This window comes from Topomyia yanbarensis, chromosome 1, assembly GCF_030247195.1.
Source record: "Topomyia yanbarensis strain Yona2022 chromosome 1, ASM3024719v1, whole genome shotgun sequence".
Classification (NCBI taxonomy): domain Eukaryota; kingdom Metazoa; phylum Arthropoda; class Insecta; order Diptera; family Culicidae; genus Topomyia; species Topomyia yanbarensis.
Window position 1 is genome coordinate 31,043,125 of NC_080670.1, and position 26,296 is coordinate 31,069,420.

General features: G+C 41.5%; 1 protein-coding gene across 2 annotated transcripts in view; it reads left to right on the forward strand.

Moving 5' to 3' along the window:
- Positions 1-2,149: 2,149 nt before the first annotated feature.
- Positions 2,150-26,296, forward strand: part of LOC131677235 (uncharacterized) — a 121,186-nt gene continuing 97,039 nt past the window's right edge. For both annotated transcript variants that reach the window (XR_009303312.1, XM_058956955.1), the window contains exons 1-2: positions 2,150-2,312; positions 2,417-2,510. Coding sequence is in view for 1 of the 2 variants with exons in the window: in XM_058956955.1 (XP_058812938.1) it covers positions 2,286-2,312; positions 2,417-2,510 (121 nt within the window). In the remaining variant the exon portion in view is untranslated. The remainder of the gene's footprint in view (positions 2,313-2,416; positions 2,511-26,296) is intronic.

Genomic DNA, 26,296 nt, shown 5'->3' on the forward strand with positions numbered 1-26,296 from the left:
AGATCGTCCTACTGGATTGATATAAACGTGATTTCGAAATTATTCTATCTATGAAGCTTTATCGGGTGCAAGTCTTGGAACTGTTATACGCAAGACAATTTCCCCAACGTAACTTATTTTCGACTTTGGGTCACCCAATGCACAAAAAAGAGAGTGAGTTCCGCCACCCTGCAACGGAACTGATGCGATAGCTTTTTATGACACTCACCACCAAAAGCTGAGTACCACCACCCACACTGTAAGATCTCACAAGATGCACTTCCAGCTTGTTCCAACACCAATTTTCGAGGCCAGCGTGTTGTATTAATATTTTAGTATGGATTTTTTTGCGAGCAGCTAGCATGATAACATAACCTTCTCCATCGATCCAAGCAGTCAACCAGCTTCACGCTGCCCAGCAACGCGAACCATAATAACTTGCTGAGCCACTCCTTCGCCGTTTCAAGGTCAATACTCAATCCAGTACGTAGCTGGTTGCTGCGGGTGCAGGTGAGAGCAACGTGAGTACGGGTACGGAAAGTGAGACGTGGGTTTGCAATCGAGTGCATTTCCCTCCTCTCGCACACTACACTCACCCCCCCCTCCCCCCAACATACACACACACTCCCGTGTATCTGCATCCCTCTGTTGCGAAATCGGGCTGAAAATAGCATCCGTGCAGTTCCTCCTGAGCAGGTTCAGCGAAACAAGTTAGCTTCATGGCGCGAGTGACAGCTGGAGGTCTCTTAATTGCATTAAGGAGGGTTGTCTTAAATGTTACGCACCTCTTCGTGGCGCATGATGGTTGGGTATCGGGACTTGCTTAGCTTAGCTGCGTGATATTAGACGGAACTGATTTTATAAAAAAAATGTTTATATTGAATAGAATCTCAAGTCGTTTCCTCGTGACTCAGATATTTATCAACCTAACTGCTGCCAAACCGTCTGGTGGTAATAGATGATTCGCGGGTCGTCGTTTGTCCTGCTAGTTAAAAATTGAGGCTGTGACATCTGTCGAAATAGAAGGTCAAAATTTCGCAAAGAGATTGTAGTAGCACTGTCCTTCACCTTTTCAAGATGATAATCGAAATGGTTCCGAAGCAGGATCTCAATTCTATACCGGTTTTAAGAAAATCGAGTCTTGGCAGAAACTTAATCTGAGCTCTCGAAAAAAAATCGATTTTATTGATCGAAACACTTTTTCTGACGTTTGTTATTTAGAAAAGAAGGTGTGGTAAACAAATGCATTTCTATTCCACGGAAGAATGAACGCAACGCCTACTGTAGGAAGAAGGGAATCGATTGAAGATAAACAAATCATCATCATGATGATTCATTTCGCAATTTTATGTTAAATAAAAATAACCAGCGGAATGCGTGTCATCTTTTCATCAAGTGTTCTGTCTTAAAAACAGAAACAGGCCGACAAGATATTTCCGGAAAATTTTCCGCAGCTATCAATGTACGTATTGAAGTCAGTTGCTTCCAGTTGGTTCTTAAACCGTGACTCAAATTCTAGAGGCCAAGGTCACCACTACTAACCGAGCATGCGAACAGCAAACAAGAAGGGAATACCAACACAACAGGGCCCGATATGCACTCTTTCTCGCGCGCGCACACACAGCCGCGTACTGGATCTGGAAGTTATCAACTGTATGCTTCGGTGTGAGATACCGAAGATATAGGTTGTTTCGAACGAAAAAAAGTTTGAAAACCGATTGAATATCAAAACATTTTTTTTTTGTTTTATATCGATAGATGTCATATTCCATATCTAACCGGAAGCAATAATTCGAATCGTACCAAATGAGGAAACCGGGTTCCAAATCCGAAAACTGTCGTCCATATAAGGCCGTCAACGTTGCAGGTTTCGTGGAAGTAAGAGACCTTCGAGGATGCAATAAGGGAGGCGCATGCGCCATTTATTTTCATCCATATATGCATTCCCCAAAAGACGGAGCTGCTCACTCACGACGCTCGCTCTCTCTCCCCTAAACTGGTAGGGTTGACAGAGCTCTGTTGATATAGCTATTGAAAATATAAACAAACTCACTCTCATCAGAGCACTATTCCCTTTGCGAAATTGAATGCGCCGGGGAGAGTGCCGCTTCGGTCCATTCCCGGTGTGAGTGACTGAGTGTGGGTTGCTCATAATATATTGTATGCTTCCTTAGCCGGATGATCACAGTGCGGGTGGATAACGAAAATAGTCGGTCTGTTTTCGGGAAGTTTTCCAGTGTTGTTCCAGAAAATCAGTAGTCAGTGGATGATGGTCAATGATGCGGATGCGGTAATGATAATGGGCGATGACACATTCCATCAATAGTGTGAAGGTGAGTTATTCGGCGAATACTGAACGGCTCATCGGCTCATGGGAAAGCCGAACCGATTAGCATTACCTCTAAACCAACTTTGTATAAACTGTCATCGGTTTCAGATTACACAACAATTCGAGATCCAAACGTTGAAGTCACCATTGCTCGATGAAGCACTCTACTTCCGTGTCGAGAGCGAACAACCGGGACTCGGGGGTGAGTACAGTTTCCAACATGCAGTGCCTACTACGACGTAGTACCAAATAGCAAAATTTTCCGAACATTATACAAAAATGATTGACATTAAATTAGTTATGGAATTTGCGTATCGATTTCATCATAGAATCCGGCACTAACCTAGTAACTAGTGAACTAAGCTAGCGCCGAATTGACACTATGGCCAAAAAACGAAAACGGGTTTGCCCAGAAACACAAATAGTGTTATCGTTTTTGGAGCTAGCGTCAATCTGGCGCTAGCTTAGTGCTTTCACTAAGTTAGTGTCGGATTCTGATGAGACGAAATCGAAACGAAAATTCCATAATTAATTTAGTTAATTTTTTTTGCCCCAAGGGGTGAGTCGCTTAGAACAATGTGCCCTACACACTGTATCACTTCCGATAACACGATATAAGATTACGATTCACAGTAATACACGATCATTTCACTCGTTACCACAATGTGTGGCACACTGAGGCACACTTCTGACAACTCAAAAACTGTCAACAAAGTGTAGTTAAATGATCATAGCAACCATTGCTTTTGTTTTACTGAACACCATGGCACATCGTGGCACATCGAGGCACATTGCGGCACAAGCTACCACCCTTTTTGAATTGTGAGCACATTTCGATTTGTGTTAAGCGACTCACCCCTTGTTTTGCCCTTAACTAGCAAATGAGGTTTAAACAAATTCTCCTTACTGGAGAAACAAGTTTTTACCTAAATTTTCTCCACTAAGGAGGTAAAGCTTTTTTTGTTCAGTTCGTTTATTTAATAGGCACAAATGTGTTAGCTTGGCGGTGCCATATTCTTTTTTTAAATTTTGAATATCTTAAAACTAAGAGGTTACAATGTACAAATATTTTTTGAGAAGAACATTTTTTACAACTATCTTAAACTAAAAATACAATACGATATAATTATTATTTATTACATCTTCGATATATATATATATATATATCGTACAGATTACACTTAATGCTATTGCTAGTGTCAGTGAAGCGGACGATTCCTTATATCACGAGGGGGTACAAATAAATGAATCCTTGAGAGAATGTCGGGACAGTCAATATTGTTCGACAACATATCGAAAATGAACATTCTTTGCAAGAACGTGCGGCGAGACTCCAGCGTTGGCAAATCTAGCAACATGCATCTATTATTATACGGCGGAAGACGGATAGGGTCGTTCCAAGGCAATTTTCTGAGAGCAAATCGTACAAAACTTCTCTGAACGCGCTCCAGTCGGCTGCTTTAAACGGCGTTGTATGGCGCCCATACTTGTACAGCGTACTCCAAAGTGCGTAGAAATCCACAAAATCGACAGCGTTCCGTTTTAGAAAACCCAATGTTGCAAAAGCCTTCGCCGTTGTTGTAGTGATGTGGTCGGCGAAACGAAGTTTTCTGTCGAATAGCACTCCCAGGTCACGGATAGAATCCACCCGCTCGATGACACAGGCTTGAAGAGTATATTCGCAACGCCTTATATTTGCCGAACGTCCGAAACTTATCATCTTACATTTATCAATGTTGATCTGCATACCGTTCAGCAAACACCATTCCTCTATATTGGCTATATCGTCTTGGAGCACAGCAGAGTCCAGTGCTGAAGCAATTGAACGAAAGATTTTCAGATCATCAGCATAGAGCAGTTTTTCAGAGTTGATGCGGGTGCAGAGGTCGTTGATGAATAAGAGAAAGATCAGTGGGCCTAGGCGACTTCCTTGAGGCACACCGGTTGGCGTTACGAATGCGCTTGAGCATGTAGTGCCAATTCTAACGAAGGCAGATCGTTGTGAGAGGTAAGAATGCAGCCATCTGGTAACCCACTCAGGAAAGCCTAGTCGCTCCAGCTTCAAAACAGCAATGTTGTGGGGCACCTTGTGGAATGCTTTTGCGAAATCAAAATATATAGCGTCCACTTGTTGACGTTGCTCTACAGCTGGAACTAGAAAGCTCGTGTACGTTATCAAGTTCGAAGTAGCGGAGCGTTTTTTCATAAATCCGTGTTGTCGTTCGTCGATTATGTTGGAAGAAGCAGCGTACATCGCATTGTACACAAACTTTTCCAGAACTTTAGCTAGGCAGTTCAGCAGCGAGATTCCTCTGTAGTTTTCAACATTGTGCCTATCTCCAGCCTTATGAATAGGAACTATAGCAGCTTCTTTCCATGCTGTTGGGAATATATTTTCCGAGATTGAACGCTGAAAAATAATACTTATTGGCGCAGAAAGTGCTCGGGCACAATGCTTTATAAACACAGGAGGCAAGCTATCCGGACAAGGCCCTTTTAAAGGATCAACGCTGGACAGAGCGCTCGCTACATCAGAATCATTTACGTTAGGAAGAGGAAGGTTGATATTATGCGTTGGCAATATTTCAAGGTACTGTTGCGATGGATAGATAGGAGGGCTGGTAAATACATCTCGGAAGTGATCTGCAAAAAGCTTCGCCGACTCGGCAGCGGACTGTGAATTTTGGTCTCGAAGATAGATATTTTCTGGTACACCCACGGAACGTTTTCTGCTGTTTATAAATGTCCAGAATGTCGAAGGATTATTTCGAAAGCTGCGCTGAACTTGTTTCAGATATTCACCGAATGCACTGTTCCGGGCTGTTTCATACTGCAGTTCAGTTTGACGAAGAATAGTTTTGTTGTCGTCGGTCCTATGATGTAAATATCGCTTTCGTTGTTTCCGGAGTACGTTGCGTAGGCGACCAAGCTCAGCGTTCCACCACGGAAATTTATATTCTGCTTTTCTGCTGACACGTTTTTTAGGAACATTACGGCGAAGAATCTCATATATGGCATCATAGAACGCCACAACTGCCTGATCTAAGTCATTTCCAACCAGCATCTCACGCCGATTGAGTGCACCAATGGCCATTGAGACTTCATCGAAGTTGCATCGAGTAAAGTCAAAATTGAAGTCGTCGTTAATTGTATCAAAAGCTTCATCGTCGTCAGAACGCATACCAAATCTTAAAACGAAGGGTTTATGGTGAGGGTCAACCTTCAGTATAGATGTGGGAGGCTCAATCAGTTCGAACACGTCCGTGTCATTAACGAAAGCTAAATCGAGGGTCCGTCCATTCACGTTGCTAACAGAGCAGATTTGATACAAGCCACCAGCGACCAAAGTTTCTGTGATGGCCGTCTCTTGTTCCGTGGTTGCATTTTCAGGAAGGTAGCACTTATAATCGTCATCAAAAATCCACCGAAGATTAGGAAGATTATAATCACCTACAACAAGTACATTGTCGCGCCTATTACATTTGTACAGGATGCTTTGGACGGCAGAAGAGTGAAGGTTGTACAAGTCAGGATCACTGTTCGGCCTTAGATAAATGCAACAAATATATAACGATCGACCAGGCAGTGAAACGCGTACGACAACTTGCTCCAAACATTCACATCCAGGTATTTTTAGTATAGTCCCAGTTAGATGTTTCTTTATCGCTATGAGAACACCACCTCCGCGACGTAGGTGACTGGTAGAAGAGTTGCGATCGCATCGGTAGATTGCGTAGTTCGTCGTTAGCTCGGTGTTTAATATATCATCACGTAACCAGGTTTCGGTGAGAACGATAATGTCGTAGTCGCAGGAAGTGAGCGCAAGCAAGAAAGTCTGCGTTTTTGTTCTCATTCCACGAACGTTCTGGTAGTAGACGGACAGGAAATCAGGTGTTGTACGCAACGGCATGCTATGAACCAAGAGGTTTTCAGAAAGCGAACTGTCATGTAAAGCAAAATACTCGCCTGAGAAGGGAGTTCGGAAGACCCCCTCACGACCTCCGACCGCAGGACCGGGACGACTAAGCGGGTCGCTGGCTGGTAGCGCGACTGCGTCGGAGCGCTCAGGGGCTTCCGTAGTACTGTATAACGGGCGTCCCGGTGATGGCAGCGCAGCGTGAGTTTGTAGATGTGGTCTTGGCGATGGCAAGGAAATTATGCTTCGTTCAAGTAACGGCAAATTGCACGAACGTGTTGTACCCGATGGCACGCTAGCAACCGAGTGGTTTTTAGAAAGCGATCTGTCATATAAAGCAAAATACTGAGAAGGGAGTTCGGAAGACCCCCTCACGACCTCCGGCCGCAGGACCGGGACGACTAAGCGGGTCGCTGGCTGGTAGCGCGACTGCGTCGGAGCGCTCAGGGGCTTCCGTAGTACTGTATAACGGGCGTCCCGGTGATGGCAGCGACGAACAAAGTGCACCTTCATTTAGTTGGTTAAAATCGTTAGAGAGCACGACCGGGTCAGGAGGGTGAAATTCCAGTCGACTACTGTGCAGATAATATTCGGTGACGGCGTCTAAACTGTTGTGTTCAGCAGCAGTCTGTAGTGCGAGGCGTTCTGAGCGAGCAGAAGCGATGCGATCTAACTTTCCACTTAGACATTGAAGTTGTTTGCCAGGCAGGATTGCAATGATGGTAGAATCAAACGAATTGTTTTTGTCGACAGACTGCAATTGAGATTTGTTTGGAGGGTGTGCAGAATCTATAATTGCTTCGGAAGGACATATACCTTCCTTGGCTTTACCTGACACAGAAGGAGTCTCCGATTCGTCAGGTATGTTGATTGCCGAGGAAAATAAAGTTGGAAAGAGATTTTCCGGTATAGCGTTGATACAAGATTGAACAATAGTTTTTCTTGCAAATTTTACTGCTTTTACTTTTTTTACTGCTATTCTAGGACTAGGAATGTATACAAGAAGGAGAACAAGTTTTTATAGGAAATTTCACAGCTATCTTAAAATTAGGAATTCAATATACAAGATGGGAAATGATAGTTTTTATGAAAAAGTTCAAGGCTATTTCAAAACTAGGAATATAACACAAATTGATTTTTGTAACAGCAGCAGGAGTTTTATCAGGAACAGGGGCAGTAGGCGGGCACGATGACAGGGAAAGAAGAACAAAACTTGCAACTTTCAGGCAATATTCGCTTGTCAAAGGCTTGACAATCGAAAGCTTTACAATATTAATTCCTGGGCTGGGTTCTCGGAAGAACCCTCAGAATTGCTTCGGAAGAACAGAACTGGAATTGCAGAATTGCTCAGAAAGTCAGAATTGCTCACTACAATTGCAGATGAGATGGGAAATGTCACCCACTAAAATACTGCTCAAGACAGAATTGCCGCAGGACGTGATTCTGATTGTGATATTGAAAGTTCGGTCCATATTTGATGGGCGTAGGGACATTGCGATCGCGCGGGAATGAGCGTTTATATGTGTGCGCTTGAAACCGCGTTGTTCAGATTATAAGTGTTATAGCGTTCACTAAATTATCAGGGCGTATTTAAGTTTGCAAAATCTAGGGCGTAGTTGTGCGTGGATGATCGCGATTACATGTTCGCCTTTCTGTATCATTGCGAAGCGCTCGGGCGTTTGCACGTCGCGTGGACGTTTGTATATCGCGTGTGCTAGCGTGTATAAATCCGATTCTATATCCGTGTGCTCATTCACATATTCGCGTGTCTTCTTGGATGATCGCGCGGTTCGTGAATCTGATACTAAATTTTTAGTACATGCACACCTAGAAAAAATCGTATAAATTTACGTATCCTGACCATGACATGTACGAGCATCAAAAATTACATAGTTTTACGTTTGATTTAGATTTTACATGTCGTTGAATTTTGAGTCACCTGATTTTACTTCACATATGGCGTTTGTTTAAAATGTTAAAGAGTGTAATTTTATGGCACTGCGCATGGAAAGTACATCTTCCATGTAAAATTAATCAGAACACTGTTATATTTCGTCAATTACGGTTTGTTAGATTGTGGCAAGTTTGGAATTACGTCAACGATAAAATTCAGAATTTTTTGGTGTGTGGTTCAGATGCTGGAACAACAGTATAGTGATCACCACCACAGCCCCAATACCTACCAATGGACCCATCTACCCCCAATACCTCTTATAAGCAAATCATCACCACCCCTTCCCAGGCAGATCTAAATCGTTATCTATATTTAGCTTCAGTGGATCGCGTTCAGGCTTGAGATTTTATTATCACTGGTTGCTTCTCATTAGCTAGCTCAGACACCGACAGACTTTGGTAACGAATAGAAGGCTTTCAGGGTAGACTTAAATATACTTCCCCATAGCTCTATTCACCACCAAAGTCTGGCGGCGTCTGAGCTAGTTAATGAGACGCAAACAGTAACAATAATATCTCAAGCCTGAACGCGATCCCAGGTAGGTATCGGAGCTGTGGCGGTGTTCACGATACTGTTTGGGAATCTGTGATGACATCGTCATAGTTCCTCGATGGCGGACTGGTTAACGCACCCAACTGGAGACTGGGAGCTCGTAGGTTCGATTCCTGCTTGAGAACATATCTTTTTTCAGTGTGTTAGTCCAATAAGAGGTGAATTGTCACCGTTCCGGTTTTTCTTTCTCTGTCTATTTTCCATTCGACACGTTTCTAAAAGCCTTAAAAAAGGAAAAAAAACATGACTCACGTCAAACCAAGGAATATATGTCATTTTTGGAATGGTCCAACCAGGGCCGCCGAGAGGGGGGGGGGACCGGGGTGTTTCCCTCCGGGCCCGGAGTTTTGAAGGGGGCCCGGATTTTTAATAGAAACTAAAATTTTGACAAATACTTTTTCGACAAAAATTTATTTGAGAATACAATTAAAAATTCAATATCTTGTGTATGAGATAACTAGAATAGCGAAAATTCTAAACTACTGCATATTTGATATCAACTATGTTTATACTAACCTAATTCTCGTATCGAAACAAGATCAGACTCGAGCGGGCATAGCGGAATTTGTACATTGAATGTCATGTACGCAGCTCACCTGGGTTCGAATCCCAACCCCGCACACAGGAATAGAGATTTGTTATAGGAAGATTCTTAACCTGAATGAAGAAGCGAATGACCTTAAGGTTAAAATTTCTATAATCGAAACAAAAATATGATCAGACTTGTAAGAGTTAAAAAATTAAATGGTTTGATTAGAAGTCATGAGGTTGTCTTCAAATTTCGCCAATCTGAAATCGATTTTTTTGATTTATTAAATTTCCAATCTTCGAAAGCGCTGGATTAGTATCGAAAGTAATTATTGAAAGAAAAAACCCTGCTTAGGGTTGCCACGCCGGTTTTCGGAGGCGAATTCCTTCGTTCAGGTAAATCCGAATTCGCCCGGAAGAATCCATTGGATTATTTTGCAATTTTGCGTGCAGGCCCTAATTGTTAAGGAGGGCCCCTCTTGGCGTTGACAAATATTTTAAAAGAGCCATTTGGGTTTACTTTACCCCATTGAACTTTCGCTTCAATGGATTAATGTTCCTCACAAAGATTTTCGAAAGAAACAGAAGTGTGATTTCACACCCCGTGTTTGTTTATTGAGGAACAGAGCAAAGCTCGGGTTATCCTTCACAGCGAGAGTGGCTGGTGCTTTTGGATTCTTTGTGAATATCCGAGAAAACCAGTCACTACATCCAACTAAATCAACAAAACTATAAACAAATGCAAAAACATGCAACTAAATGTGAACGGCACAGAAAGAGGGAGTGCTTTACCAAAACATTACACTCTACGGTGAATGTGAAGAAAATAAGATATTTTTCCTCCTAGCGCTACGAGCTACATAAGAAATAAAACAGTGCATATTTATTTGTTTTTAAGCGTTTCATACAATAAAAAGCAATAGAAGCGCTCCAAAATTCTGTCGAGTGATCACTTTAATTCGAAATTCTAATTGATTTCAACGCATACCCATGTGTCTCTTGAAGTCTATCCCCTGCTCAGTAAAATTCCGCTGGTCAAAGTACCACTAGATGCGGTAACCCTACCTCTATTTGAGAGCTCAATTGGTCAAATGAGTCATCGAAAACTCTTGATATACCAAAAGAATTCAAAATTAATCCAAAAATTTAAATTTAAAATTTAATATATTTGGTTTGCCATTCATTGATACACAATCTATAAAAATCATATTCCGATACGAGATTATACCGAAACATTTTTGTAAAAGGGTCATACTCAAATGACGTAGCTTTTTTCGGCGTGTGCCGTTCATCAAGCACCATTCCTCTATATTGGCTATATCATGTTGGAGCACAGTAAAATCGAGTCCTGAGGAAATTGAACGAAAGATATTCAGATCATCAGCGTAGAGTAGTTTTCCGGATCTTTTGCGGATGCAGAGATCATTGATAAACAAGAGAAAGATAAGTTGTCCTAAGTGACTTCCTGGAGGTACACCGGTTGGCGTTTCGAAGGCGCTTGAGTATGTGGTACCAATTCTAAAGAAAGCGGATCGTTGTAAGAATGCAGAGAGCTGGATATCCATCCAGGAAAACCTAGTCCCTGCAGTTTCAAAACAGTTATGTTGTGGGAGAATGAAAGTAAAATATATTACCGCCACATGTTGATGCTTCTCGACAGTTGGAATTAGAAGACTTATGCACGTCATCATGTTCGAAGTGGAGAAACGTTTCTTTGACAAATTCCTGCTGACATACGTCAATTATGTTGGAAGAAGCAACGTACAAACCTTTCCAGAACTTTAGCCAGGCAGTTTACTAGCGACTTTCATATGTAGTTTTCAACATTGTGAGTGTTTCCAGCACCAATTCCCCCTAGCAAAGAGGCCAGGGATGAAAAAAATAAATACGTTTTGCAATTCTTTCAAATACGGCCTTTTATCGACATTTTCATTATAACAGCAAATTGCGTACACAACAAGCCCCTTTCGTGACGAGTATAGTGTTAATAGTTTTGTTTTGAATTTTATATGTCATGGAGCATGAAGAGAAGATCTCTCAGTTCACAATCCTGCAGCTGCCAATGATTCTAAGAAGCATACGTTCAACTAAATTGCTAAATTGTGTTTGATTGATTTCGAAGAGATAATTTAACTCTGTTATTAAACTAAATCTACTAGTTAGCAGGATTAGCTAACTACTGTAGCAAGTTAAATCCGCATACAAAATCTCTTCGTTTTGGAGGAGTGAGCGTGAGATTTTGAACGTCGCTTCCTGAATGTAACGATTTTATTTTTATTTTTGAACTATTTCTAGAAAACATTCTTGTAAAATATTTTAGAGAGTGCTAACACACCAACACAAATAAAAGAATAATTCATGTTTTTGTAGGATTATGAATGTTTTCGAAACCAGCATAGCGTAAAATCCAACCACAACCCTTATTTGAAATTTGATCCATATTACTGATTTTTTTTCATTTTTTTTCCTACATTTACATTTTTATTTTGTTAAAATTTCATTGATCTATTTTTTCAAGTTGTGGATTGTATTTGTATTTCTACAATTGTAAGATTCTGCCTTTTTTATCTATTTGCATACTTTTATTTTATCCATCTTTTAACGTTCCTTACTTTTGCTTTTTTTCTATTGCTATCACCATCACTTACTTTAATTTATAGTTTTTTCTCTGTTATTTAACTTTATTCGCAATTTTTCGAGAAAATTCTGCATTCTTTCTTTTTTTCTTATTGTTTCATATTTTAATACCCTGCTTTTTTAATTATTTCTCTTGTCACTTCATCTAATTTTTAGAATTTGTCTATTTACCATATCTATTCTTGCCATAGCCTTTTTCTATTTCCTATTTTCTCATATTTTTTGCATTTCCAAAAGCAATGTTACTTATTCAAATTTATTCCAATTTGTCTTATTGTTTAATTTTTTACATTTCTCCTATTTTCCTTCTCATTTTCTAATTTTTAGCTTTCCGTTTATCGTAATTTTTATTTTTTCCCATTGTTCATTTAATATAATTTTATTTATTTTTTATACCTTTTTCTTAAGATTTAATTCGTTATTGTTATTTCTTCATGTTTTCCATTTAACCTACTTGGAAAGTACTTCTTCTATTGACATCTTCCTATACGTTAACATTGTATTTTTCTTTATTTTCCTAAAAAACCATTTGATTTATTTTCTTATCACTATGCTCACTTTTTCTTAATTTTACATTTAGTTCGTTGTTTGAATTTATTTCAAATTTCATTTCTAGTGGTTTTTCTATTCTTTAAATAATATCCATTTTATTATTTTTTTTCGTGTTAATATCTTCATTTTTGTGTTTCTATAGTATAGCACGTTGGCTTTTTTCTACTATTTTTTGTTTTCCATTTTGTCTGTTTGCTCCGTTTTTGTTCAATACTTCCAATTTCCTTTACTTTTTCGTCTTTTTATCATATCAATTTTCCAGTTTTTCAAAATTTTCTAGCTCGTCCATTTTTTTTTTAATTTCTCTAGAGTTATTTTATTCTTGTCTTTTATTTATAGGGGGACCCGGGGTTATTAAGACAGTGGGGGTAATTCGGACCCCCTCGATTTCTCAGAAAATAGCAAGACTATCAGACTATCGTATATATTCCTGGCACCGCTGTTCTGAAACATTAATTTTGACAGTTGAAGTTGATTCTCTGTTCGTTGTAGAAAGGAGATGCAACGTGTTTCGTTGTTTTGTCATTCTCAAAACAAAAATCATTATAATGGAAAAAAAACCGTGATTAAAGCTACAAATAAAAGTGAAAAAATAAAAAATAAAAATAAGTGTTTTGGAAAGTTTGAGGCTCCTATTTTATGGAATAATTTTTGTTTGGGTGAAAACACAGATATTTTCGAGACGCTCACCACTTTTGTGCGATATGAACGTACGGGGCTATTCGGACCCCCTATTCCGTCAATCACCGTTCAGCGGCTTGCGGCTGCGCATACCATTGCACACGCCACAGCAAAGAAATACATGGGCTGCCAATAGACAGTTGTGATATACCAGATTAAGTTTTTGTAAAGCAAGTTTTTTTTTTGTTTCTTAAGGACTGTCTCTTGTATCTAATTCCATTGTAAAAAAAATAAAGAAAAATGATGGTCTGAATTGCCCCGTAGGGAGGTCCGAATTACCCCTACATTGTAAAAGGATGAAAAAACGTAGAGGTTTGCAAATCGTCGACTAGCGCTGCCATTGAGTGGTGAAAATGAACCTTTTATGGCACCAAAATGTAGCTGAGGTTTCAAACTAACAATTAGAACTTTTGACCGGTAACTTTTTTCACATCTATCCACCTAAAAGGGCGATTTGCTTAAGTAGGTCCGAATAGCTCCGGGTTCCCCTACTCCTCTAGTTTTATGCATTCTTAGCGTTTTATTTATTTTTTCTATTGCTTTTAATATGTTTTGTTTTTAATGTTAAATAAATTTTATTATTCTTGATTTATCGAGTTTTTCAGTTTTATGCATTTTTTATATTAATGTTTTCTATATTATTATTCTTTTTAGTAGTTTTTATTCATTTTCATTGATTCTAAAAAAATTTCCAACATTCTTATCGATTTTTTACTATTTTCACCATTTGTTCAATAATGTTCGACTTTTTTTAATCTTCACCATTTGTTTTTCTAGTTTCCTGCTTTCAATTGATAAAGGAAAGCAGAAAACTAGAAAAACAAATGGCGAAGATTAAAAAAGTCGAACATTATTGAACAAATGGTGAAATTTTATAGTTTGTTTTGGTTTTTCTCGATTAAACATTTTTAACAATTGACATTAATTTGTTTATTTGGTTGATTTTGTTGTTTTTAGCTCTTTTGTGCATTCTTTTAATATTTAGTTTTCCTATTGTTTTTTACCTTTTGCCGTTGATCGCCGTTTAAATATTTTTAATTTTTGTGATAACTACATCTTTAATCTTGCCATTTCCTTACTTTTATAAATACTATTACCAAAAATGGCGCTTTTAAAAGTCGCCAAAACTGTCGAAGAGGTATTAAAAACTCCCAAAGTATAAAAAAAAACTCTACGTTTTTTTCCTTCATTGGCACTACAAACAACTAGAGCAAAAAAATGGTACATAAATATAAAATTTCACTACTATACATAATATCAGTGAACTCCAATGGATTTCAAACATTGACTTTTTTGTACTCAGGCAATACACATTGGTGGGGGCCCGTACGTTGGACCCCCCGGGCCCGTATTTTCTCTCTGCGGCCCTGGGTCCAACTGAAAGCCCGAGGTTAGGGACTTCCGGGCGTGATTCATGTTTTAATGTTGGTGAGATCCCGGGGTTAAGAATGTGTGAATGATTACATTTGCATGTTCGCGTTCGTGTTATCGCGAAGGTCACGAGCATTTGTACGTTAGGAATATGAGAGACTGTGAGTGTATATGAGAGAATATGCAATTGATTGGGTTAGTGAGTGTTAGTATGAATCTGATTTAGGATATAGTAAAAGAAGGAAAAATAACATGCCGAATCAAGATAAAAAAGATGCAGAGATAAAGTAGAAGCGCATAAATTGATCGATTTTATTTTTGGTATACAAGAGTAGTGAAAAAGATAACTACTAGAAGCATAATAAAAGCAGAAGAAAATAATACATGTAACATGCAGTTAAATTACTTGAACTCGTCTAAATAGGTACCAGCAAATGATATTTATTTACTATTAACGAAAATTGCATTATATTGGAATTTTATCATGCAATGCTGACCGGGAATGGATGATTCACGTGCGTCGAAAAATTGATCGCCTCTTAATTTATCCAATCCGAGCTTACCGAATGAATCGAATCAAATACACAAATTAAACACCGGAGAATAGTGACTAACGAATCCTAGAAAGGAATACCCATTATTCTGTTATATACGCCAGCTATGCATCCATTCCTTGACCACAGTCACAAATACTCAGACTAACACATACACAGATAAAGACTAGAACGCAACACAACACAACCAACAGGGCTCAACGAGTGCACTATGATTAAGCCTACCGATAAATCGACACACAAAGACTCCCACTGTGGGTCGTGCTCACAAACACTACCATTAAGCTGTTGAATAATGTCTGCAAGCACAGTCTACAGAAAAAGTCAATCCACGGTGGCCCACCAATCAGCCTCGCCAGTGTGCACAGGCTGTTGGCTGACCGTTAGTTTGAGCTGGTGCGGAGTATGAAAAAAACAAAACAAAAAAAGACCCATAATCCCTCTCGGTCTTCTCGATGCACCACTATCGAGGCGGAATGTAATAACCATCTTAAAGCAATTGTCTGTCAGAGGTTCTTTAGCACTGATGCAGGAAATATGTTTAATGATGTTTGCAATACCGTCAAACCCATCAACTTATTTTAGAATTTTCAAAGCTAGCATTTCGTCCACGTTCCAATTTCCGGAATACCCAAAATCGCTCGTAATATGATCACAGTTGTCCAGAGAACTACAAATGGTAATACAATATGTTTATGCGTGTGTTAACCACCCAGTCGCCCCCAGACTGACAGCAATTTACTGATAAAAGGTGTTTCCATGTATTCATGCACATTGCACATACGTGCAAATTATTTGATCCACGGATTGAGGTAGGTGTTAGCTCAATTCACTTTCCGATTACCCATTTCTTATACAGCTAATCGTGTTTCGTTGGTACCGTTGCATCAATCCGCCTAAATGTAATGTTTGTGTCAATTGGTTTCAAACATTTTCGGTTCATCACAATAAATAAGAAATCGACGTAATCTAATATATTATCTTGATTTTTACTGTTTACTGAGTACAGGAAAAAAGTTTGTCAGTTTTCTGAAATCTTTCTTATTTTTAAACTGATATCATCCACTGACGAATTTGAGGAAATTTTCATTCGTTTTAGAGACGTCATAGAAGCACAGACTAACAGACATAACACTATGAGGGAATTCCCTCAAAAAACATCGATCCGGCAATTTTCCCAGAACACTAGCTCCACCTTTTATTCACTGTCCCAAACACTCATTTACTGGTGGGTTACCCCTCAGGTTTAAGAGAAAATTTTCACTAGTGCTCTATCCCCCATACGTTTGCTCATATGTCAGCGGCGCCATAATTGCAAATGTGGCCACAGTCCCTACTACAAATAAATTTAAAATGTCCGTTAAAGCGGGCGAAGCAGTTTTTTAGTGTTATGTCTGTTAGTCTGTGATAGAAGCGTATACCATAGATACACTATCTCCTGATGATTTTAACCCATTCATGCCCATGTTGTTTGTGGACAACAACGTTTTTAAACAGCTATAACTTTTAATTGAGGCGAGATTTGTTCACAAAAACAAGTAAGACTCATTGCCTTTAATTTGAGTATTAACAGTTACAAGGATTAGCTCTAGAACTGAAGTTATTGCAATTAGTCTGATTGTATTCCGATAGAGCAGTGCTGCCAGAGACAGTTTACGTTGACGACGGAAAATGATTTTTTCATATGTCTTCGTTATGGTTCAATATTATTAAAAACTGATAAAACTTATCAATTTAGACTGTCGTTGACTACGTTTTGCACGTAATTGGACTATTGTAATTATTCTATGAGAAATGTATTGAGCATTAGAAGGTAAAAATTGACCAGCTTCTAGCACTGACATGGAAGCACCTAACTTTATGAAAATAGGCTTTTCGTGTGTCTTGACCCCACCGTTTTCAAGGAAAAATAGTTTTGAAGCCCTACATGCGCTAGAAAAAAGTTGGGCATGAAAGGGTTAAAAGGGTTATATCATACTGTGGCAGAAATGGGTTCCCACTCATAATCGGCAGTGAGGTAAATACCCACAACATAATTTGGGACAGCTTAGATATCAATTTGAGAGGCACCGAATTGATGGACTACTTGAGCAGTATAAAATTTGCATACATACCTAATGGTAAATGCCTGGGAAATGCGCAATATAGACCCGGTGGTTAGCCGCAGTGGTCCTTAGCCTCTTGCCCAGGAACTCCTATCTCTACCTCCCCGCGGCGCCGGCTGGGATACGAGTAGCCACAGGAAAGCTCGGGTAGCCAACTCGTTGGGATTATGATCGTATGCTGACAGGGAAGGGGGGCCGTGTAGTGGCCGGCATACAATAGCGCTACGGATCTCCCGTTCCGGTGATATGGGCCCACCAAACGGGATAACCCCAATTCCAAGGCGTGAAGCGACCCGTGCCGAGGGATGAATGATGGGGGGGGGGGGGTGAAAAAGATGCCCGATCGTTAACGGAGCCTGTGGGGTACCTGGGCACCCCCACAGTAAGCGTCTCTTACCACGTTAATGCGGAGCTCTGGCGTGGCGGACCTATTTTCTCGCGCAACTCGTGGGATTTAATATGAGTCAAGTTAAAACTAATAAAAAAGGGTGTAATGAGGAGGAGGAAATGATTACGGCGCTGAACCCCTTTGCCAAAGGGGGTCTGGCGAGGTCTCCCCCCAAAGGGGCTGACAATGGAACGACGGTGGCTGTAAACAACAGCACCGAGGGAGCAATGGGTGTGGTAGGAGATAATACTACCAGCACGCTTGGCGGACCACTACCCGCGATGCAGGAGGTGGTCAAGCAGCTGGATAATATTATTGAATTCACAAGCGGTAAAAACAACATCAGCAAGGAGCTTAAACAGAACCTGCTGGTGCTCCGCCAGGCTGTTCGAGTCGCAAGACAAGAACAAGAAGCCTACATGGAGAGGTTGCCGGGAAGAGAGAAGGCCAATAGAGGTATCCAAACCGAGGCCTTCTCCTTCCGACCTAGGCCTAGTGAACGCGTGCGGGGCAACACCAAACGACGTACAACCAATAAGGCCAAACGTCGTATGGGAGGCGCGGATCTGGGTGCGAAGGATGCCGCGGGGCGGCGACCCGAGAAGGCGACTCCTCAGCCTAAAAAGGCGAAAGTCGCCAATCGGGCGCAAAACGTGGAGCAACGTGGAGTAACCTGGCACCAACGTGGAGCAACCTGGCATCAGCCAGCCGACGCCATCGGCAGAAGCTGGCGAATGGCAGGTGGTCAGTAGAAAACGGAAGTCGAACGCACCTCAACCCGCGAAGAAAAAGAAGGCGAGAGACAGAGGGGAGGCCCTGTTGGTGAAAACCAACGAGGATAGCTACGCTGAGATCCTAAAATCGATGCGGGCGGCCGAAAGCCTCTCGAATTCAGGAGAGGATGTGCGAAGCGTCAGACGCACCAAAGTTGGCGAAATGATCTTGGTGCTGAAGCGTGGTGCACAATCCAGCGGAGTGACATATAGGAGGTTGGCCCAAGAGGTCTTGGGAAACGGCGCTCAGGTGAGGTCGTTGGGAGCGGAAGTGACCCTCCAGTGTAAGCAACTGGACGAGATCACAAACGCAGAGGACGTCGTCTCGGCCGTTAAGGAGCAGTGCGGCGTTGAGATTGATCGGACCTCTGTACGTCTCAGATGCTTGGCACGCAGGTAGCTTACTTCAATCTACCGGTTGCGGAAGCCAAAAAAGTGACCGATAAAGGGAAGTTGGAGATCGAATGGTCAGTATGCCCAGTTAGCATACCCCAGCCGCCTTCAGTGGACCGGTGTTTTAAATGTCTGGAGCCAGGCCACAAGCCATACGACTGTAAAGGCCCAGACAGGAGCAAGTTGTGTCGCCGCTGCGGCGAGGAGGGACACAAGGATCTGAAATGCGAGAGGGCACCCAAGTGTCTTATCTGCGCTAGTAAGAAGCAGGGCCGCAACCATGTTATGGGCGGACCTGCGGCCGGAAAGAGGAAGCAATGGCATACGTCACACAGCTGAATCTTAACAACTGCGCACCCGCTCAGCAGCTGCTGTGGCAGTCGGTATCGGAGTCGAGGACAGATGTCGCCCTCCTATCCGACCCGTACAACGTCCCTGCCGATAATGGCAACTGGGTGGCGGACTGGTCTAGGATGGCGGCAATCTGTACATCGGGACGGTTCCCGGTTCAGGAGGTAGTACAGTCCTCTGCGGAGGGTGTTGCAATTGCCAAAATCAATGTTCTATTGTGTGTTCTATTGTAGCTGCTATGCCCCAACTATGTGGCCAATAGAACAGTTCAACCAGATGATCGATAGGCTTGCGTCTGACATGGTGGGTCGGAAGCCGTTTGTCATAGCGGGTGACTTCAATGCTTGGGCAGTGGAGTGGGGCAGCCGCTGTACAAATAGTAGGGGCCAAGCGCTACTGGAGGCGCTTGCGAAACTCGACGAGGGCTACACCCATAGTGATCACCTAGCAATACACTTTAGGATCAACTATGGTGTGCAGCATCCGAGGGCGGGTAATCCCTGTCAGGTACGCGGGTGGAAGACCAATCACATCGACAGCAAAGTTTTCGCCGCGGCCCTGGGACTGGAGGCCAACACCGACAGTCTAAGCGGGGATGCGCTGGTAGCTGTCCTACCACGCGCGTGCGACGCCACTATGCCGAAGAAAACCCTGCCAAGAAATGGCAGACGCTCGGTATATTGGTGGAGTGCAGAGATCGCAGCCCTACGATCAGCTTGCCTACAAGCTAGACGTAGGATGCAGCGAGCCCGCACCGAGGAGGTTAGAGTGGACCGCCGTGAAGTGTTTCGTGCTGCGAAATCGGCCCTTAACAAGGCCATCAAGAGTAGCAAGAGAGTGTGTTTTGACAATTTGTGCGAGGATGCCAACGTGAATCCGGTGGGCGATGCCTACAGGATCGTGATGGCAAAGACCAAAGGGGGCTCCTCACCCCCGAACGGTCGCCAGAACGGTTGGCGAGAATTATCGAAGTACTTTACCCGTCTCGAGCCATAAGTCCCCGGCCCCGGCGCCGCAAGGCACGGTGGGTACAGACGACATGGTGGCCCCGGTGACGAATGAAGAGCTACTTGCAGTAGCTAATTCTCTAGCGGCGAACAAAGCTCCAGGGCCTGATGGAGTTCCAAACAGTGCTCTCAAGACAGCAATCATGGCGAACCCTAACATGTTCAGGTTGGCTATGCAGAGATGCCTTGACGAGTGCCCTTTTTTCGGATAGACGGAAAAGGCAGAAGCTGTTACTGTTGCCGAAGGCCGGGAAGCCGCCTGGTGACCCATCGGCGTACAGACCAATCTGTCTGATTGACACGACGGGAAAATTGCTTGAGGGGATTATCCTCAACAGGCTAACTCCATACGCAGAAGGTACGGAGGGCCTGTCAAGTAATCAGTTCGGTTTTCGAAAGGGAAAGTCCACGATGGACGCTATCAACTCAGTGGTAAGGACTGCCGAGATAGCGATCCAACGGAAAAGGCTAGGTATTCGATATTGTGCGTTAGTGACACCTGATGTGAAGAACGCATTCAACAGCGCAAGCTGGGATGCCACCGTGCTCTCGTTACACCGGTTTGATCCAGAACCGTGTACTATTATACGAGACCGATGCCGGTCAGAGAAGTGTTCCTATTACCGCAGGAGTCCCGCATGGTTCAATCCTGGGCCCGGTATTATGGAACCTTATGTATGACGGGGTTCTGAGACTAAAGTTCCCTCCTGGTGTGAAAATCGTCGGTTTCGCCGATGATGTCACCCTGGCGGAATGGATGAGCGCGAGAGGCCTAGAACTCGCCCATCACAAGACGGAGGTGGTTGTTGTTAATAACCGTAAATCGGTACAACAAGCAGTTATCCAAGCGGGAGAAGTCGAGATAACTTCAAAGCGGAGTCTGAAGATTCTTGGGGCCATGTCGACTATGCGTGCAAGAAGGCTTCGACGGCTGTTGCGGCATTATCGAGGATGAGAGGAGAAAGGTCACTATTCGATAAAACTTAAACGGCAGATAATACTTTTCATGACCGATATGGTTAAATGTCAAAAATAAATTGGTCAGACTGACATCAGCACTATGTCAAGTTCGAGCGGCCCGTTCAGCGGTACCATGGAACGTCGGGATGACCGAATTAGTCTTAGAAAACGCTGACCCTTCACACGATACAGCCGGAAAGTTAGAAACAGTTCGTAATACACCCAGATCGATTCGCATCCGCGAGGAGTATCATTGCTTCCTACCCAAAAGGTGAAACAATGTTTGACGGTCCAAAACCCACGCGATAAACGTCCCAAATTCAACGCGCTCCTGCTGACGGATGACGAAACTAATTTTAAACTCGATTTTCAACGTAAAAGCAATTAGAATCCCAACACGCCTACTCGAATCGGGCCCCTTCTTCCTAGCGAAGGCACTACTATATAGCAGGCAGGCTGTCACAGTCCCCCCCCACTCCATGCATCACAGAAAAGCTGCAATATTAATGCCACAACTCGCTATCTTCCATCTCGCACGTCCAAACAAAACCAGCCGGAAAACATGGCAACGCTGCAGAAAGCACCCACCCACGCAAACGAACTTTTCCGGCTCCCGTGCTGTGCTCAGCGAGTGGTCATTCGATTTATGTTTCGGGCTGGCTCCAAGCCAGCTGGCTGAGCTGAAAAATGGACCTGATACGAATATACAGTCGCATCCACACGCCACTAAAGTCCTTGCACTAGCCCTTCTACATTATTGTTTTCCAACGTGGCATGTTTTTTTCCTCCGAAGGACACACCACGATGCATCAAACTTGGTGTTACCCTACATTCGAGCGGTTGAATTTGTGTGTATGTGTTTGTGTGCAAACATTCGTGACCTAGGAGTGAGAAGGGTAGTCGGGAAAAAATCGATTGAACTTGAGCTTGAAAATTTTCCGCTTGCCAGCCAAGCAACCTGAGCTTGGGTTCCCTTAGCAGAACTCAAACACGCAGACACACATCCATATGGATAATGGATTTCGAAGGTTTTATTACTCATACTGTCACTTGGAGAAAGAAAAGTGAGTAACCTGAGCATTTTTCGAATCCCTGCGGAACTTGCGCTTGAAGAAATCGAATACCTCCTTCTGCCAACACACACACACACACACATACACACGGGGTTGGACAGAACCTTGAACTTCCTCTGATGCCGGTTAGCAAAAAAAACTCAAGATGCATCCTTTCGGAGAGAGAGAGAGCCGGTCAGTCGCCAATCCGGGACGAAATGAGGTTTCAAAATGTGTGATTTCGTCCTAATTGTATCGAATGTTCCGTTTGCTGTTTTGCTGGAAGCAAAATTGTTTCGCTTAGTGGTTTTTGTCTGAGAAAATCAATACAGTGAAACAGTGGAGGCGTATGGTTATTTGTGGGGATGTAATACTATTCAAACATCCTGCGTTTCTGTTCCAGGATGCAGTTGGTTGTGGTTTATTGGGATTTTAATTGGTTTGTTTAGTAATATGCAACAATATTTCTTTTACATGAAAACATGAATAAGATTCAATAACAATTCTCCAAAATTTACATTACTGCCAGTGAAGCAAGTTTTATAATGGTTTTATAATAGTTTTATCGTAGAAATATTGAGCTCAAAGAACTTTAGAACAGCTATCGTTTGATTTTGAAAATAAAACTAATTTTCTATTAAACCGCTAAGGACCTATTGACAATAATACTTTATGACCATAGATAACATTAAGACTCCCAATGATGTTTTATTCAAACTTCCCGGGAATTTGATAGATACTCCAACTGGTCTCGCTATACACAAGTCATCAGTCAGTGTTACACCCCTAACGAACTGCATTACCCCCTGATGATGAAAAATTACAGCCAATCGCGATGCAATGCCGGTAGAGTTCAAGTAGAGTGATTGAATTATAGAAAACAATCGTTCATGTTCAGTAGCGCGTATGACTTTATTAGTACCATATCTGGAATCGCTCGAGTGATTTTGTTATTTCCCTTACAATAAAATTTACACGTCATCCGTCAACTATCGCCATCACACTGATAGAATATATTCGTAAATCGCTATGCATTAGTTTCGTACAGATAATTTTCATAAAATATACGAATTTTTCGTACATATAATGAATCGTTCGTAGTTCTATTGAAACACATTTATTTTTTATTACGAGTTTTTCGTGAAAACCACGAAACGACTTTCGTTGGCTTATTACGAAACAGCTTCGTTCGGCAAACGAATTGTTCGCTGCTATATACGAATATCTTTATAATATTTACGAGCACCATTCGTCGAACCGTCAACGTCAACAGAGCTTCAATAGAGGTAGAATATGGAGTCATTGTTGCTATACGTCTGTTAATTGTTAATGTTCACAACGGTCTCGATCTGGCTATTTAGTAGCCGTATCCGTGTCCGCCGGTTTCAGGAAGATTTTCTTTCTTGATTGATCCAGAATCCGGAGCAGTACGGATTCAGTTGAGCCATCGCACGATGGTTTTGCATGAATAATTTTGAGTTTTTCTCTGCCGGACCAATGTAAAATAATATGCTATTAAATACGAAAACTTCTCTTAGATGAACGACATGAATTCGTGCGACCAACGAGATTGTTCGTAATATACATAGACGTTTATTAAAATAAACAAAACATTTCGTTTCATTCACGAAAATTAATGTCGTTTTCAACGACAGCATTCGTGCAATGTACACTAAATAAGTAAAATTCACGAAAACTTTCGTTCATCAAGCGACCATTTCTTCATATCACAATAAAATCGATTTTGCCAGATCTGTTTTTTTAACTAAAAAAATCAGTGTTGTCAAACATCGATCCCAAAAGATCGAATGAAAAAATAAGAAGATAATAAATACGAAAACTTTTCTAAGATGAACGAAATGAATTCGTGCGACCAACGAAGTCGTTCGTAATATACACAAACATTTATTGAAATAAACGAATGATTTCATTCACGAAAAATAATGTCGTTATCAACGATAACATTCGTGCCATGTACACTTGATAAGTAAAAGTTACTAAAACTTTTGTTCATCAAGCATCCATTTCTTCACACCACAATCTTTCTAGTACTCAATAATGATGAGCAGGTTGAAATAGAATCGAATTTGCCAGATCGATCTTTTTAATTAATAAAAAATCGGTGCTGTCAAACATTGATCCTAAAACATCGAATGCGACAAACGAAATCGTTTGTAATATACATAAACGTTTATTAAAATACACGAAACATTTCGTTTCGTTCACGAAAAATAATGCGTTATCAACGATTACATTCGTGCAATGTAACCTAAATAAGTAAAATTCACGAAAATTTTCGTTCAACAAGCGGCCATTTCTTCGTACCACAGTAAAATCGATTTGGCCACATCGATATTTTTAAATAAAAAAAATCGATGTTGTCAAACATCGATCCCAAATGATTGACTGAAAACAATAAGAGGCTAATAATACGAAAACTTTTCTAAGATGTACAAAATGAATTCGTGCGACCAACGAAATCGTTTGTAATTTACACAACTGTTTATTAAAATAAACAAAACATTTCGTTTCATTCCCGAAAAATAATGCCGTTTTCAACAATAACATTCATGTAATGTATACAAAATATGTAAAATTTACAAAAACTTTCGTTCATCAAGCGGCCATTACTTCACACCACAATCTTTTTAGTCCTCAATAGAAGGGAGCAGGTTGAATTAAGATCGATTTTGCCAGATCGATCCTTTTAGTTAATTGAAAAAATCGTTGTGGTCAAACATCGATCCTAAAATATCGATTGAAAAAATAATATGCTAATGAATACGAAAACTTTCCTAAGATGAACGAAACGAAATCGTGCGACCAACAAAATCGTTCATCATATGCATAAACATTTATTAAAATACACGAAACATTTCGTTTCGTTCACGAAAAATAATGTCGTTATTAACGATTACATTCGTGCAATGTAAACTAAGGTTCTATCACATTCGCCCGAATGACATTCGACCGAAAGTCATTTACCCGAATGACGTTCGCCCGAAAACCATTTACCAGAATGGACCATTTACCCGAATGCCATCAACCCGAATGGACCACTCGCCCGAATGTCATTAACCCGAATACCATATTCACTCAAGCATAATATAAAATGGGTCATTGTCTAGTTTAGTGACTTTAGTGATAGAAGTCCGACTTTAATGCGGTTTTTTTTTGTCAAAAGGATGTATTTTAACCTAAATAAACCAAATCCGAGCGGGAAATGTGAAATCTTTAACCAAAGTTTGATAAACTGAACAATAACAGGTGAGCTTATACAGCGGAGCTAGTCTGATGCGGCTTGGCCGCATATCCGAGGCCAAGGATCCGAAGCGGCGCAAAGCCGCTGAGGTTCCGTTGGACGAGGCGTTGATCCACCCGTCGCCGGAGTTATAAGCAAACCTGTGATCCTCTTGTTTGCCCGGTTTACTCAAACATAGGGGCTATAGCTAGTTTAAAGCCGACTGAGCGGCAGCGAAGTCGGACAGTGCGCCAGAAAGCGATGTGGTGTAGCCACATTAGTCAACCGTACACTGACCAATGTGGCTATGCGACATCGCTTTTAGGTGTACTATCCGACGTCACTGAGGTTCTGTTGCCAACGCCACAAATGCTCTTCAGGTGCAAACTGATGCATATAGGACGCAGTTGTCAGCTCGAGCGGTGAAATCTGGTGATAAACCGGACAAAATAATAAGAAATCTTTCGGAAACACCATCGATCGAGGTAAATATATATTAAGATGTTCCGTTAACGAATTGAATCAACTAAATTAGTAATTATATCTTGCATGGTGGAAGTCCATTTGGTACAACACCGTTAGTAAATAGTAGCTCATAAATGTTATGTGGCGAAGCTAGTGTGATGCGGCTTTGCGACAATTACCGAGGTCGAGGAACCGAAGCGGAGGTCCCTACTCGGCAAACCTGTGATCCATTGGTATGCTTGGTTTACTGAAATATAGGGGTTGATTCCTTCTTTAAATATGGGCAGTTCTTTGAGTTTGTATACCAAATAGCCCTCGCAATCAAACCGGTGATCCACTTGTTTGCCCGGTTTACTCACACTTAGGGATTGATTCCTTCTTTTAAACATGAGCAGCTCTTTTCCCACAATTAGGGGTTGATTGCTTCTTTCAAACATGACAAATCCTTGGATCTACATGCCAAATAAGTTTGCAAAGAAACTGTTGATCCACTCGTCTGCCCGGTATA